At 37.0% G+C, this 17,149-nt stretch overlaps 1 protein-coding gene across 23 annotated transcripts in view; it reads left to right on the forward strand.

The window, feature by feature from the left end:
• SORBS2 (sorbin and SH3 domain containing 2) overlaps window positions 1–17,149 on the forward strand; it is a 151,254-nt gene that overhangs the window by 110,679 nt on the left and 23,426 nt on the right. For 17 of the 23 annotated variants that reach the window (XM_030493015.1, XM_030493024.1, XM_030493014.1 and 14 more), the window contains 3 exons: window positions 11,964–12,016; window positions 12,694–12,881; window positions 15,093–16,649. In XM_030493015.1, coding sequence (XP_030348875.1) covers window positions 11,964–12,016; window positions 12,694–12,881; window positions 15,093–16,649 — 1,798 coding nt within the window. The remainder of the gene's footprint in view (window positions 1–11,963; window positions 12,017–12,693; window positions 12,882–15,092; window positions 16,650–17,149) is intronic. The other 6 variants (XM_030493030.1, XM_030493031.1, XM_030493035.1 and 3 more) reach the window with 1 other exon arrangement.

The following is a 17,149-nucleotide window of genomic DNA, read 5'->3' on the forward strand; positions in this document are numbered from 1 at the left end:
AATGATTTTGCAGCAGTCTTTGCTCTTTCCTGATCACTGTGATGAAAATGGAGGTTTAGCTTATTTGCTAGCCTTAGATCTTCTGCTATTGCCAAGAAATCAAGCCACTACTGTGCCAATAAGCAGAACTATGAATTAATGGAAACTGCTTTTCTAATTGGCATGCATCACCAGCACTCATTTTGAGTAGCATTGACAGCACATATGATGATTAATTAATGCATTAAAATAAACTAGTTGCATTTTCAGGATGTGCCTAATTGTACACAGAAGGAGATTTTGGTCAAGTACTGGTCAAGGTTACCCAGAGAGGCTGTGGAATCTCCATTTCCAGAGCTGTTCAAGACTCACCTGGACACAGCCCTGAGCAACCTGACCTGATTTGACCCACTTTTAGCAGGAGGATGAACTAGATGACCTCTGGAGGTCCTTTCCAGCCTCAATTACTCTGTGATTACTCAGTGTACACTAACATGTAATTAGAAGTCTTTATTCCTGCTTTCTGAATAATGATAGCAATTGTGGAGTTTTTCATAAGCATGTCTGATAGAGCTATGCTTAATGCATGTAAAACTACCATTAACGGAAGAGTTCATTTACTGAAAGATACATTCATTCAGCCTTTCTAATTTGCCTTTGTGCTGTCTCAATACTTTCGTATTTTAGGAAAACAAAGACATTCATGTAATCAATACTGAATTATTATTTGCTTCTGTATTACTGTATTACATGTTTGTTCACAGAATTAATTTTACTAATATAAAATTCATTAAGCAGATAATTGAATTCCAGAACATGTGGTATTTCAACAGTGTGAAACACCTTTACTAATTACCTTTCCCTTGTGTTTTTATGGGCTTTGCAGGAACATAATTGTCATTAACTAGAAAATACTAAGCTGTGTTTCTGTGAAATTAAGTTCTTGCAGAACTGACGCATTTTTCAAAGAGGAAATTGGCACTTCTATAGGAACTGCTAATTACTCAGTATGATTAAATGGGACTTAGTATTTATTGTGATGACGAATTTAACAAATAATTCCATTTAAAATGTAGTGGCATTTGTTCTGAGCACTTTTTTGATTGCCATGGCTGCATTATACACACTGAGGTAATTTACTGGCCTTCCCAATGCCAAAGCATAACAGCAGTCTCAAGTTTAAATAAGAAAATTACAGTGGTATTTCAAGAATGGCCTCAGTTTTCTAATAAATCATATTTTCAACTAATGTATTGTGAAAAAAATCATTCAAATGGAATTGCAGTGCAGATATATTTTTTCAATTTTAGCAAACCAATGAAATTAAAGAAAGTGAGCTTTGATGACTGTTCCTGAATCCTTTTTTTTTTTAACTTGCTTATGCAGTTTTTTATGTTCTTAATCAAGAGATTGGCTTTTGAGCTTTGGTCCTTAAAATATTATCATGCAGAAGAGCCTCAGTCATGCTGTACTCACTCAGCAGCATCAGTCAAGGCCAAGATTACACTTTATCAACTGAAGACTAGACTGGAAGTTTAAGACGTAGCTGATGTAAATACAAGGAAACATCTCTTTGTAGGACAAATTTTAAAAGCTGAGGAAATTGTATCCATGGACAAAATGGAGAGGATTTTGTTTATGTATGATTCAGAGCCTTAATGATTGGAAAACAGGAATTAATACAAGAGATTACAGTTGTACTGACACAAGTGTAATGTTATTAACTGATGTAAAATAGTTGAGGTGAGCTATCACGTTTTTATCAGTCTGGAATTTCTGCTGTTGATAAAGATGTTTAGCTTTATGTGTTTAGGTACTTCCTTTAAATCATGTTACAGAAAGAAATAGATTTGGTTTCACTAAAGTATTTGCTTTCCTTGTGTTCACTGAATGGGATGTGGAAGGTAAAACTCATGACTTCTTAAAGGGTGATCAGCAGAGTAGGTCAAAAGACTTTTCTCTGTGTGTAGGAAAACCTGACATCTGAAAACAATGCATTAATTCCAAATTAGGTTGAAAACTCTGAATTCTCAACTCTGTCAGAATTGCATGAGTTAAGTCTTTCATCCTGATAATCTCAGAATTCCTTATTACTTTTCATGTCTTAAAAATTGTTCTGATGATAGTGAAAGAAAACACTAATCAAAATGTGGAATATAAGAATATAGTTCATTAATACTGTAAAAGATGGACATTTATGGCATCTGAACTAGAAATTTTCTTACCTTATTAGTTTTGCCAAAACAGAAAAAGTCAAAGGGAGTTTCTCCAACACTTCAAATCTTAAAATCTTTTGCTGAAATGAAATAATTTCCATGTCTACAGGATTGGAGTTTTGATATCAAAATGATCACCAAAAAAAATTTACCTTACATGATGCTAGACAGGGCAGATGAGGTTTGAAAGATCAGCATTCCCTTTATTGATGTAGGTACTACGCTGGTGCCAGTCGTGATTAATGTCAAGGTTAGAAACATGGGAAGAATATAATAAAATGAGATTCAATGTAAAACTAACATTTCATGGGAAATGTTATTCAGCAGATATCATTCAGCAGGTCAAAAGAGTGTGAGAAATAATAAACCTGAAAAATTACCTAATAATAGACATTAAATGGATAGATTGGTTAGGGATTGATGATTATCGAAAAGATGAGTGTAACTTCAAGCTTCAGTATCATCGTGTAGCAACCTACTGTCATAAAACAGGAAATTAATGCTTTTTCTTCTGTAATTTCAACTTGTAAAAGTATAAAACATCAACAAAAGGGAGAGGCTTGAGATTACAACTAAAAGTAACTGACATTAAGCTGTTGAATAATCTTCCAAGCAACGATGTGTCAGCTCCTTTTTTCCTATTTCAATAAGCTCATAAAACATTACCTTTTCTTCTAATATCATAGCACTGATAAGATGGTACATAAGCTGTTCTGACATGTTCCTATCTATCTCTAATATCTGCAATTCAATAAAACACTCTTCTTTTTCTCTAATATCATCTGAACCATGGATTTGTTTCCTAATATAGATGTTTACTTTCAGTGAATAAGTAAATTGAAGTGTAATAATTTAATCTTACTCATATGAAGTTAGATTTTTATTCCCTACTAGTTTCAACCTTGTATATGCGAAGCAATTCCTTCATACATGTACATTTCTCTATTTCTGCAGTAAAGCAGTAAGCAAAGATCTTACTATTGCTGTAAAAAAAGATTTTGTAAAATTGGTACAAGCAATAGATGCCTTTATTTCTATTACCTGTTTTAGACTGAGCATGAAAGTACACGTGTGCTAGTCAGATAAAACTTGTCAGGTTCAATTTTAATTCTATAATTTTTTTTTATATATTCGTATAAAAGTCTTCTACAGAGTTTATATGCAAAAGGATTTCATGATCTGAAAGGACATGACTGTTTTGTCAAACACCAGAAGTAGCCTGGGCTTGCACCATGATGTACATCTGTTGATTTGGAGTTGTTTGAGGTTTCTTACTGTAGTGGAAAATTTGAAGTTTTGTTTAGAATACGCAAGTTTTATCGCAAGCTGGTTATCAGAGTATTGTGCTCCGTGTTAGTTACTTGGGTAACAGTCTGTCAACTAAAAAAGAATTTCTCAACATGTTTTAGAAAGAAATCAGGAATTCTATATATAGGTTTGTTTTGAAATTACATTAAAAAGTATGTCTTCTCATAAAGATATGGAGAGATGAAGTCAATCTGGACTTGGAGCCACAACAGCTATTTAAAAGTAGTCCAAAAAGAAAAAAGGAAAAGTACAAGGAAACTTTAGAGCTAATAAAATGTCAAAGCCAAATTTACAACAGACATTTCAGTCCATTGTTCCAAAGAGGCTTCAGGCAAATGCAAAATACTAATTTGACCACGCAGATCCATGGTTAATGGTGAGAAACATGTAACTCAGCAGTTTAAATGCCCACTTTTGATTGAGCGTCTACTTGTGTATATCACAGGCAAAGCTAAATACAACATTACGGATGTAATTTTTTTCAATGACACTGTTGTTCTATACTTGAGTATGTTGATGCAGTGCTGTGCTGACCATCTGATGCAAATGCCAGAGAGAATGAACTTACTTACTGGTCTTTAGTAGTATATTTTCAACAAGTAATGAAATGTTACTAAATAACTAGATGAAGGATAGAATATAGGAACGTGACTTGGTTTGACTGACAGGTCATAAAAAAAATTTACGTACTGCTTTTACCTTCTATTCAAGCAGTTTGGGAGATATAAGACCAAGCTCTGTTCACTTTTTAAAGTCAAAATTATTTCTTCTTTTTAAGTCTCTTCGAAGGGGAGATAATAGAAAAAGGTCCATCAGCAAAACTGAACCCGAAAGCCAAGAGAAATCAATTGCCTGTGTATTGATCTTGGTCGTACAGGGAATGCAGAGTCCTCTAAAATGCCTGGCAGCAGTGGACTTGCAGACTTCAGCACTCAGTTTCTTTTTGTGTGCTGCCCTCTGCAGTCTAAACTGTAAGTAAAAGTAGGACTGTGCGCATGGAGTTAGCTTTAAACACTTTCTTATGCTCTCATTTTATTTGCACACTACTACATGAGAAGAACTCAAAAACTTAGAAACTCCATAAAATGCACTACCTCTAGCTTTTTCTTTACAAGCAGAAAATCGGGGGTGTTAAGCTTTCAGCTAATTGCAACAGTCTTTCAAGATTTAAAGGGAGCCAACTCCCATTCTCATGTTATCTCCTTGGCTAAATGGTGGAAACCCAGCTGCTCTGATGGCATGTTCTGGCTCCCTGCAAAAAGGGATGACAGTCTGTCAATATGTAGGTGTGGAGCTGCTGCTATCCAGGGGACCTTGAGGCTCACATGGCTGATAGTTGCTACCAAGCAAGTAATGTCAGTAAGCCTGGATTTGTAGTGCAAACAGCTCCACAACTTCAGTGCCATATGCATTAGAAGGGATTTAGTCATTTCTTTTATGTAGATGTACCCAATTGTTGATATTAACATCTCTGTGAAAATTAATTCATTGATATAATGAATTAATGAATAAAGATGAAAACATGCCATAGATATTTCAACACACTGTTCGGAAAAATTATGAAAAGCAATTGTTTAGTACTGTCCTCTCAGGTTATCCAGATCTAAATTTTAGGGGTTTTGTCTGGTTTTTTTTAAAGTAAGCAAAAACCTCTGAGTACACCAAGCATTCTCTGTAATGGGAATCAAGTTGATATATAATGAAGTTATCTTCTGCATTGTGACTTTGTCATTTTTTGCCCTCATCCTTCTGTGGAAGAAAATCAATTGTAGCCTCTCTTAAGGTCTCAAATCTTTACTGATCCGTTCATGAAATTAATTTCAGTGGTGGTTTTCTACAAAAGACTTGGGTATGTATAGTGTGTTGAAACAGTTGTTGTTAGTATTGCTGAATTATGGCTGTGGATGATGGAAACATCAGGGCAAAACTCCAGAGCAGCTTCGCTTCCTAACCCTGCTATGAAGCACAGCAAGTTGTTCATCACTGGCATTCACTTCCTATTCCATTCAGAGGAATAATACTTCCCTTACTTGAAAGGGACATTGTGAAGATAAACCTATAAAGCAGTAGCTGGTGTCCAGATATTGCATGAACAGTGCACAGATGTGAGCACCAAGGTAGTTCAAAAGGGTTGTTGACCTTTCAGTAGAGCAAAGTTGGCAGTCTGTTCCAGTAACATCAAAGGCAGCAAGAAAAGTGCTGTAAGATGTTTAATTACGTGAAATGGTGAAGAGCACAGTGTTATCTCTTACAGAAATAGCTGTATGTGATTGCTCTGGTGTATTGGTGACAGCTTGACTCAGGAGGCAAAAGTGTTACATACTTAATCACAAGTATCATTCTTTATGCAGGACCCTGTCGTTTTCTTTGAGGATTGCTTTCTAGGTCACACCATAATTAGTGTCTGAGATCTGGTAATTACAATAGTGAAGGACCAAATTTAAAATTCAGAAATATCTTTAAGAGGAATTCTCTGTTTCAGAGTTCTTTAAGCCAACAGTTCACTGTAATTCTATGCTGCATGACAGCTTACATAAGATCCTACAAAGGAACTGGAACTCTTTAGAAAATAATTAATGCAGCCAAGTTTGCAGTTGATTAGATATCCCATTGGGAGCTCTACTGTTTTGCACTGTCATATTTTCATGCTACTTGAATAAACCTGACAATTATTCTTCTGTTCATTGAAGAATTTTCTTAATGCTATCTTCAATTGCTACTTTATCCCTTTGCTGTGAGAATTTTCAGATTAAAACAATGTATTTCATTGTGGGGAAAAAAAAAAGCTTCATTATTCCAACAAGGCCATGGGAGATAGAGCATTACAAAACACTGCTAAAATGAATATTATGGAATGCATATTTTTCCCCACCAGTTCCATTTCATGTGCTGAAGTGTCTTTTTAGTACAGTCATGCCTGCATGATGCATATTCCTTATCTCTGCTCAGCACTTGCTTCAAGACAGCAAGATCCAGAATTAACATGCTTTGTGAGAAGACAAGCGATGACCAAATGCAATACCAATAAAGTTATGCTCTTGCTGGTCAGATGGGTAGTTTCTTACTTGTGCTGAAGATGACAATCATTTAAACCATCTTCTTAACAAGGAATCTTTAGTAGCATTAAATGTAGTTAAATAATGCAATGATGTTTACAGAAGTGGTCAGAGCCCTCTTAGCTTTGAAAGAGTAATTTTAAAACATTTAACATCTTCCTGTATTGGAAGAACAGCAACAAAAAGTATTAAAGCTACCAGTCAGTGACAGCTCTTGAACAAGAATATTCTCTATCTTAAATACCATCTTCATTCTTTGATTTTATTCCTTTCCTTTCCCCATATTTGTTTTGTGTTTGTGTGTGTTTGTTGTTAAAGTGACATGGCATTTCTAGCACCTTGCTCAGTGTGTGCCTTTTCCTTCCCTTTTCCTTCACAACTGTTCCAGCCTGATCGCATAAACCCAGATGACATAGATTTAGAAAACGAACCCTGGTATAAATTCTTTTCAGAACTGGAGTTTGGACATCCGGTAAGTGAGGAACCTTAACTTGCCAGAGTAGTGGCTTTAATAGCTTTAATACAGACTACATATTAGACAAATAGTAGTGTGTAATATTTAAGAACAAGACAAATAGCATGTTGAATAGGAATCTTTACTAGTCTCCCTAAATCTTTTGCATTTGGCTGGATTATTTTTGAACTCTTTCAAAACAGAAAAACATGTCAGTTTGCATTAGGGATGCTAATTTATAAATCCTGTATTTTACTTCAAGGAATATGTCTAAATTTAAATGCACACAGCCGTATACAAATTGCTTATGGCATTAAATACTAATACAAATTGTTTTTCCCTTTTTATCCTCTCCTGTATGCATACATGCAGAAAACGTATTTTGTACATGAACACAGAGATACAGGTTTGCTGTTTTCAAGCTGGACACCTGCTTGAACAGACAGACTTCAGTTCTGCTTCAATTTTCATAAATGGCCAGGTCCAAAAAAAGGACTCGGGCAAACAGATGCTAGCTTATTCCTATTGCAAGCATTTTATGTTTACAGTTATAAAGCTGAAAAGCTCCATTCGGTTGAAGCACCTAAACATCAGAGATCTCTCAGGTTTTCACCTTGAGTTGCCTAGGCACTCACAGTTCTTCCGCAAATACCACAGGCTTAATTGGACATAAGTTGTTTATATGTTTTTTATAAAACAGTAGCATTGTCCTTGAAGCAAGCTGAGAACTAGGTTTCACTTCCTCCCTGCACAGTGCCTTAACAACTAGGTTGGAGATGCACCTGCTCTGCTTTTGCACACACCCTCTCTGGCTCCTTGAGCTCAAATTGCTTCCTGTACACTCTAACATCTTTAGGGAAAGGGGTAGCAAATGTCTTCATCCCAAAAGAATGTCTAACACAGTGGCTAGTGTACTTTCCAGACAGGGAGAAGACAGGAGTTCAAATTCCCTCAAAAAGATGGAAGTAAACCCATGCATCCTTTCAGTCTGGTTAAGTATTTTCGTAGCTCCCCAGGATTCTGCGGAGCTTGAGAAAACAAACAAAAGCAGCTGCACACAGGCAGGAAATCCCAAATAGACATGCCATTTGAGCTTGAGACTATCAGGATTTAAACATCCCCATTCTTATCTTTCCCTGTTAGCTAGCAGTTCTTTGGAGCCCACCTCAGCATGCCAATTACTGACATGCCAGGCCACAGGAGGAGCCTAAGCACATGATGCAGGGCCCTGGAGAACCAGGAACCAGGTACCTTAGTCCCCTTTTTTAGCTAGCCATAAACCAAAGTCAGAACTCCCAGCTACTTCAGTGAGAGCAGAAGAAAAAGCAAATCACACACATTCTTTAAAAACTTTAATTTTTTAATCATAACATTTAAATAATTACCTTTTAAATACCACCTGCAAATAATAGGAAAAAAATCGTTAAATATATCTGGGTTTAATCTGTTGTCCAATAGTCTATAATGTATCACATTTTCACTGATGACCTTTTATCTCCTCTTATCTAGCCTTTCAAGCTGTTTTGTCATTCCTCCCTCTAGGTGGGCAGAAAAAGTCCAGATATTCTTCTGATGAACAATATGTCAACAATATTTTACTGATTATCATAACCTGAGAATAGTTTCTTCTGTAAGATAAAATACAGTGAGATTTCCCCAGCAGAACGTAACTATGATGCTTTACACTCTTGGGTCTCGCCAGTATTAAAAACTCCTAGTATTGATTCAGCCATTGCAGTTGTAAATTTTACTACCTAAAGTTACTAACATTTTATTAAGATGCTTATAATTTAAAAAATATTGTAACACATTCTTCCTTCCATTCTACCCATATGTGTCACTCTTTGTATCTGACGCTGTCAACACTTAGTTTCTAACTGTGTCACCTTCTCCACATGTTTCATTCCTTGCTGCCATTGATTCTACTCCATTTCATCTCTACACTTCTGCTTTTATGATGCAGCCACCTAAAAAGCTTTTGGACTATGTTCAAGACAGTTCTTCTGGTGTTTCCAATGAGGTAAATGAATGATTCTTGTTCGGATGATTCTCTTGGGAAGAAGGGTTGGAATGCTCACCGTTTATGTCTTAAGTGTGTTAAAGTTTAGTGGTTTCCTTCTGATAGCTATGAGATGTTTCTAATTCACAATCATTGTATCTTTGTCTTCATATCTTTCCAGATCACTAGTGCATTTGGATGTTGATCTTATTATCCTAGGAACTGTGAGTCCTTATCCCAAAACATCTCAGAGATTAACACTCAGAATTACACAACAGCCCATACGTCTCTAACTCTTTGACAAATTCCCACTTCTTCAGAGTTGGGCAAGTGCACTGCACAATTAATTCATCAGCACAGTAGTATTTCTTTAATTGAAATATTTGACTACAAATTCTGTATCTCAAGTGAAAGCCTTTGTGGCTAAACTGTCATTTCTCCTATTCAGTATTTATGACTAAGGTTGCTGATTGTAAATTTATAACTGTAGGATTGACAGTCACTGTCATTACTCCAAATAAAATACATCAAGATGACGTAGAGGGCTGTCATTGCCCTACTCTGAGTGGGAGAGATTCAGGCTTTCATTCCTTCTCCCATCCCTCCCCATTTTTAGAGTGTTAGGGTGAAAGTCAGTGAATCCAGTAATGATTTCATATGGCAGCTTTACTTCATTCATATTTGTGATTCACTCTCATCTTTCGTAGTCTCTCCAAAAATTAAATGCAAATTGTGGCCTTAAATTATTAATTGTTTGCAAGTTATCCACTCCAGTTTGGTTTAAAGCTAGCATGATTATTTGAAATAGTATCATGTTCAGTAGGTCTGGGTAAAATTACTATTAAGTAATACTGGTTTTATCTTTTTACAGAGATGTTTGTATTTTATTTTGAAACTTTTTGTATCTTTGAATTTTATAAATTGTGTTCACAAACTTGCTAAGTATTAGAACCATCATGCAAACAAGCCTGTTTACAACTTTTGCCTACTTTTCCTAACTTAATTTTCCACCACCATGGAAACTTGATGCATGAAAACAGCTAAAATATTGGTTTAATTGTAAATATCTATCTGAGGTTTTGAGTAAAACGGCATCAGAGTATTTGGCTGTATTTGGTAGTTTGGAGTGGTTGTCTTCAATATTTAATTATTTTTGTCAGGCAGCCTGTATCCATATAGGGCAGTGTTGAACATTTGGGAAGATGCCTAATTAGCTTTGGAGGTGGGTGAGGGGGGAGATGCGTTCTATTGGGCCACCTGGATGTGGCTTGGAGGGATCATGGGTCAATAAATTCCCAGGAGCTGTTAGGACAGCTACAAGCAGTGGTACCCACTCTTGGCAATAAAAAGCAACCGTATCCACTCTTTGCTTTCACTTTTCCCCTATGCCTTATCAGTACAGCTCTACCTGTGGTTAGAAGGTATAAACTCCACACAGCTTGTATATATTATCATATGCCTGTCGTAAAAGTATTGTAGAATGTGCACCCTACAGTATCTTTCATATAGAAAAACCTTCAAAGAAGGTATCAAAGAAAGAACAAAAGGACATTAAGAGTGATAAAGGACAGAAAGCAAAAGTCACATAGTAACCCAGCAGTCAATTTTGGCATGACACACACTTCTTGTTGTCTTAGGCTGATCACTAACATACTATTTATGTCCTGGGGAATGCTGTGGATAAAGTTCTCTCTGGTTTGGTTTCAGTTGTGTGATTTAGCCATTGCCTTCCATAGGAGGCAATAGGGATCTATCACCACCCTTGAGATTTACATCATGGTCCGTATGGTCCTGGAGCCATTACACGTGGTGGAAAGTAATCAGTGTCTCACGGCTGTTTGGCCAGCATCATGTGACAGATGGTCTTGGTCCAGTCTCTAATGGAGGGGGTTGGCACCTGTGCAAGAAACCCCGCAATGACAATTAATCTACAAAATGTTTGTGTTGCCTCATGCAACAGTTCTAACAGAGATGGCCCGTGAGCCCAAGTTTCCTTCCTCTGCTGGTACCGCACTGTGGCAGTGACTGGTCAACAAAGATGAGGCTGATAGTGGTGGTCAGATTTGAAATAAGACTCTGAGGCTTTCCAGAATAGGCTCAATGTGTGTTTTGTGTGTAGTGCTAGGAAGCACACAGACCTGAGGCCTTTGCTTCACTCTGGTGTGTAGAAATGTGAAAACTGGTTACACTAGCTGTTGGTGTAAGCAACCCTGCTGCTGAGTTCTATGGTTTTATTGCAGGCAGACCTCATAATACCAGGTATTTATTTTAAAATCATCGAAGTTGGATAGTGGTGGAAGAATTGTCATAAAGTAATTTTCAGCTTTCAGAGGATGTAAAGAAAAACTTGAAAATATGAACTGTATGAACAGCAAAGACTCAGGAATAAATACCTTCTTCAGAATATATTTTAAAAAACAAATACCATGGTAAAAAAACCCTGTTCTTACCAGAAATATAAGGTGCTCAGCAACTGGCCACAAACATCATGGGATTTGCAAACATGTCTGGCTATAATTTATATATGATTGTGGGATTTTGGTGAGTAACTGCAAGGGAGGAGAAGCTCTGCAGACCTCACTTCTGCATGAGGAAATTATTTTCAGATTTTTGTGGTTTTAAAGTAAAAGTTCATTTTGGCTGTTCTGTATCTATTTTTGAAGAAGTTATAGAGAAGCATGACTTTGGATCGTTACTCAGCAGTGCTTTAAAGGAAAAAACATTACTGAAGTAGAATAGGAAATTAAATATAATGATGCTTTGTAAAAACTGCATAACTCTTCTCATGAAACATTCTAGTAGCTATGCTGAAGTTCCCAGGACATTAACCATAGCCTATTTTTATAGGATTTGTCACAGATTAACAAAGTATAATCAAACATGATAAGCAGAAATCATCACCGTTTTTTCAAATACAGATATGTAACATATTTATGTATTTGTTTTCACAGACTTCCTTATATCATCACTATTCAACAGACAGAGGCCTGGACAGGCCCTCTAGGTAAGAAATACAACATATGATTTCAGTAGACACAGATTATACAGCCTGAAGGTTTTTTCTGTGACCTGAAACCATCAGATGTTCCAGAAAGCCACATTTTAACATTCACCTTGTGAGCTGACAAAATAGAGCTGCATGGAGAGGGTGTTCATATTTTGATACTGGAGTGTAAATTTTACTTTCGTTTTACAAGGACTTAACTCTTTACATTCAAAATAAGCCATGCTGTATTCTGGGTCTTTCCACGAACAACACTGAGTTTCTGTCTCAACCGCAGTGATCTGTCAGTTAACTTTGCTGCCTGCAGCACTTTCAGTGCTGTTTCCCTAAGCATGCTACCTCATCTGTTCTCATTCTGTCTTTTTCCTATCTTTGCATTGAATTTATAGTATCAAAAGTAAAAAAACCTTGGTGCATTTATTTCAAAGCTTTCGCTATTAAAAAGACATAGCAATTTTGTATAAAACTGTAAAACAATCAGATGAAGAAGAAATTCAGCTTTTCTCTGTGAAGTATGCTGCAAGATGCCCAAGACCAGTGCTTCTCCCCTTTACATGGTTTTGATGTATTTATCCTGATATTGTTTAATCTATAAACCAATAATATAAATTTACTTTTTAAATCCCTGAATTCTGACCTCAGAATTAGACTGCTGCTAATACTGCTTATTTCTGTAGTTCTGCAAGTACTGCAAGTGACTATAGAAAACGAAGGAAGTCAGAACCTGCTGTAAGCCATCAGAGGGTGCACAGTGATCAGAACGCAAACAGGCCTAGCCCAGGCCATACAGATATGCAAGGCCCATATACCACCCTTCGAAAGCCTTTAACTAGCTCGTCTCCTTCTTCTCCATCACGAGCAAAAGGTAAGAGAATTATATTTGTTAGCAGAAAGCTACTGATGATGTGTTGTACAGTACATTGGTAGTAAATGCAACTGTCTGCTGTTGCTCAGTGCACTTCACTGAGAGATTTACTATATGAAGGAACAGCTTTGGACCTTTCAGGAAAGGCTAACTTGTTTACTCTTACGTGTGTAATTTTAAGCTGAAAAGCTGGATTTGTAACAAGGATTTTCCAGTTTCAACTACTTATTCTAACAAAAGAAAATTGACTAAATGAAGACTAATATTTATACCACAATCTATAAACCCATAAAGTTTTATTAACTCCACTACTTTCTTATTAGATTGATAACTGTTTTCACTATATACAGAAAGTAAATCAAGACAAATAGCATGTAAGATTTAAGATGTGCTTCCAGGATAGTAGACCTTTACAACATCTATAGCTGATGTAGACATTGTCAGTTATCAGGACCTAAATTAATCAAGCAAACATCCATTTTTGATTTTGTAACTCCTTGAAGTATTTAGTACAGCATATACAATCTATTTAGCTTCGTTTTCCAAGTAACTCGCCACTCTATTACTGTTCTCCGGTGTTCTCACTCTATTACATATCTCTCCAGAAAAGAGAGAATTGAATCGGTTGTTGGTTTGGGTTTGAGGTTTGGAGTGTGTTTTTTTAGCAAGACATAAGGTTTCCAGTGAAATATACAATAAAAGTCATATACAGAGTAATATTCTATGCAATAGATCTCCTTCTGTTTAAGTTGTTATTATTCATTTAACTGCTGTATTTCATAGCTATGCTAATCACCCTGTAGCTGTATTAGGGACTGTTTAGACCTTTGTAAAAGTAGATTCCCACTGAAAAATAATAATATCCAGGCTGCAACAGAATGCATCAAAGAAAAGCAGCGAGGAATATAAAGAGTGAAGTGACGGAAAAGCAAATGTATTTTAAACCCAGTGGTATAGCGGTACTTTAAAAACTCATCCATTTGGTGTACTAGACCAAGCAGTGAAAAGTTAGTAAACTCCATTTACCTGCATTTATCTTTGACTACACCACCAATAATGACTACTTGCCATGCCTTAAAGACTTCCTGTGTTTGAAAACCCTTCCCTTGAGAACATCTACCACAGCTAATTAACTTTTGGAAGGTGAACTACCTGTTTAGCTCCATTTTTGCCCATGAAACCTATTAGAATGTTAATTTTTCTTAAAACCATTTTGTTAAAGCAGCAGCACATTATAAGCTGTTTGATCAGCAAGGATTTTGAACACAGCTTCAGTTTCTGATGAAGATTCAGGTTGTTCTAGACAGCAGATTGACCTGTTTTGAAGCATGTGTCCTGAACTGAATGTTGCCACTTGAGACCATTTTTGAAAGTTCGGAGCAAGTATGAGAGATCACAGTTCAAAATTTGTCTCACAGTGACTTCTAGATCCATCATGCACATAAAAATGTCTTAAAACTTGCTTGAAAGTTCAGGCTTTGTTATAAGAATCAGTCTAACGGTTATTGTTTCTTCTACATGTTGGTTAGGCTCAGTAAACTGATACATCTTCCTTTACACCTGTATAGCAGTTCCTCAGCCACTTTGTTCTGCTGTCCATAAGCTGTAGAAAACACCACTCCCTTCAGTGCTATCACACAGGGAAAGAGAGGGCTGCCTATGCTACCTGTGAACAACTGGGGGACTTTCCCACTTGATAGTATATATTTGCCTGTATCTTAATTATCTTAGGATATGCAGGTGCTGTGAACTTTCTGAACATTATTCAGCTCAAAAATCCTGAGCAGTTTCTTTCAGAATGACCAGATAGAAAAGTCAGTATTTGACTTGAGGTCTAGATTTGTTGTTTGGCTTAATCTTTAAATCCTTTGCAGCTTCTATTGTCTATTGACCTGCTTCAAAATCAGTATTAATGCTTGTTTTCTTATGTTCCTTTGGCAGAGGGGTTGCTGAGGGGGTAACAGCTCCACAGTTGTGCTGGTTTGAGCAGGGGTAGATGTTCAAATTATCATGAGTACATTTTTACAGGTGGAAAATTAATTAGCTGCCCCAGGATGTAGCAACCTGTGTACTGACCTAAGTTGATAGATGCATTAATTGCTGTCTCTTTTCTAATCTTTCTAATACTTACTGATGTTAATTCCAACTTTCTGAATCTTTTAATTTCTGGCAATGTCTCTTTTTTACCATGCTGCTCTATGGATTATAAAGGTGGGGATATTAGCAAAGTGTATCCATCCCTTTCAAGTTACTCAGTGCACAACCACAACACCTCAAATGAATTAGATTACTGTAGCACTTACAGACAACATTTAGCTGTTCCAAATGATTCAAGAAGGGCAGTCAGCTACAAGAATGGCTGGCAAATGACTCGTCAAAATGCAGAAGTCTGGAGCAGCACAGAAGAAACTACTTCTCCAAAGAGAAAATCTCGTAGCTATGATGATCTGTTAACAGATGATCACGATAGTTTTCCTGATGCACAGGCCAAGTCTGAAAGCATGGGCTCTCTGTTATGTGAAGACTCCTCTAAAGAAGTTTGCTCAATGAACTGGGCCTCCCCGTATGTTGAAGGCCGTGGTAGTAGTAGGTCAAGGGTTCGTCACAGATCTGCACACGATGCCCCAGGCTTCCTGAAAATGTACAAAAAGATGCACCGCATCAATCGCAAGGACTTAATGAATTCTGAGGTGATTTGTTCTGTGAAGTCCAGAGTACTGCAGTACGAAAAAGAACAGCACAAAGGTATCCTTCAAGGCTGGAGGGAGTCTTCTACTGAAGAGGTGCCCAGAGACATGGTGCCAACCAGAATATCTGAATTTGAAAAATTAATTCAGAAGTCAAAATCGATGCCGAACCTAGGTGATGAAATGTTGTCAACTGTTACACTAGAGCCTCCTAAAAATGGCTTATGTCCAAAGAGGCGGTTTTCTATCGAATCCTTGCTGGAGGAAGAAAATCAAGGCAGACATCCCACTCAGGTACAACGGAGCTACAAGTCTAAGACCCTGATGCCAATTCATATTGAAGTGACCAGTGATGAGCCACAACGATCACATATGGATTTTTCAGACAGTGATCAAGATGGAGTGGTTTCTGACCTCAGTGACTTTATCCAGATAGAGGGTTCATCCTTTTGTAGTGAAAGTGACTTTGACCACTTTTCCTTCACGTCATCTGAAAGCTTTTATGGATCAGGCCATCACCACCATCACCACCACCACCACAGGCACCTCATCAGCTCCTGCAAAGGGCGATGCCCAGCATCCTATACCCGTTTCACCACCATGCTAAAACATGAAAGGGCTAAACAAGAAACCACTGAGGATCCAAGGAGACAGGAAACAGAATCTGGCCTCTCTAAGATAGCATTCCTAGTCAGTCCAGTGCCTTTCCGGAGGAAAAAAAATGCAGCTCCTAAAAAACACACTGAAAAGAAAAAATGCAAGTCATCTGTGTTTGAAGCACTAGATTCTGCACTTAAAGACATCTGTGACCAAATTAAAGCTGAAAAAAGAAGGGGAAGCTTGCCTGACAACAGTATATTACACAGACTTATTACTGAGCTGCTTCCAGACATTCCAGAACGGAATTCATCTCTTAAAGCTCTGAAAGGGAGTCCCATGCACCAGCCTTTTCATCCACTGCCTCAAGATGGTGCTATCCATTGCCCACTGTACCAGAATGATTGTGGAAGATTACCTCTTAGTGCCTCTTTTCCAGACATGGACGCAACTAACAACAATGATAGTGCACTGTGTTTCCAAGGTGGATTAACTTTCTTTCTCTGTCCTTGTGATTTATGTATCCAACCTTACTCCCTGTATTTCCTACCCTTTCTCATTACATTTTTATTTGTGTTGTCTGTAAGAAGCTTTCATCCCATAAAATTCTTCCTGAAGTCATTTTTACATAGGTGATGAGGATAGATATATTTGCTGTCTATTCACAAAATACAGTAATCTGGACAACTGGAGTAAAGATGGTTTTCAACTAATATTATTATTACTATTAGTGCTATATGTTACAAATTAAGCAATGTGGGGGGTTTTCCCCAAGAAAAAGACCTTACAGAAAGTGAATGCATGCATCATAAGATGCTGCTCAAACAGAAAACAAATATGCAGATAGCCCTTCCTTTATTATTTAAAACAAAAAACAAAACCCAAACCTGTATCTAAAACATGTTGTACTGTATAGTTTTGTTACATGTAGGTGATAAAAATGCTGTTAATTCTACCAGTATCATAGAAAGTTAATTCTCTTTT

Source organism: Strigops habroptila, chromosome 7, assembly GCF_004027225.2.
Source record: "Strigops habroptila isolate Jane chromosome 7, bStrHab1.2.pri, whole genome shotgun sequence".
NCBI lineage: Eukaryota > Metazoa > Chordata > Aves > Psittaciformes > Psittacidae > Strigops > Strigops habroptila.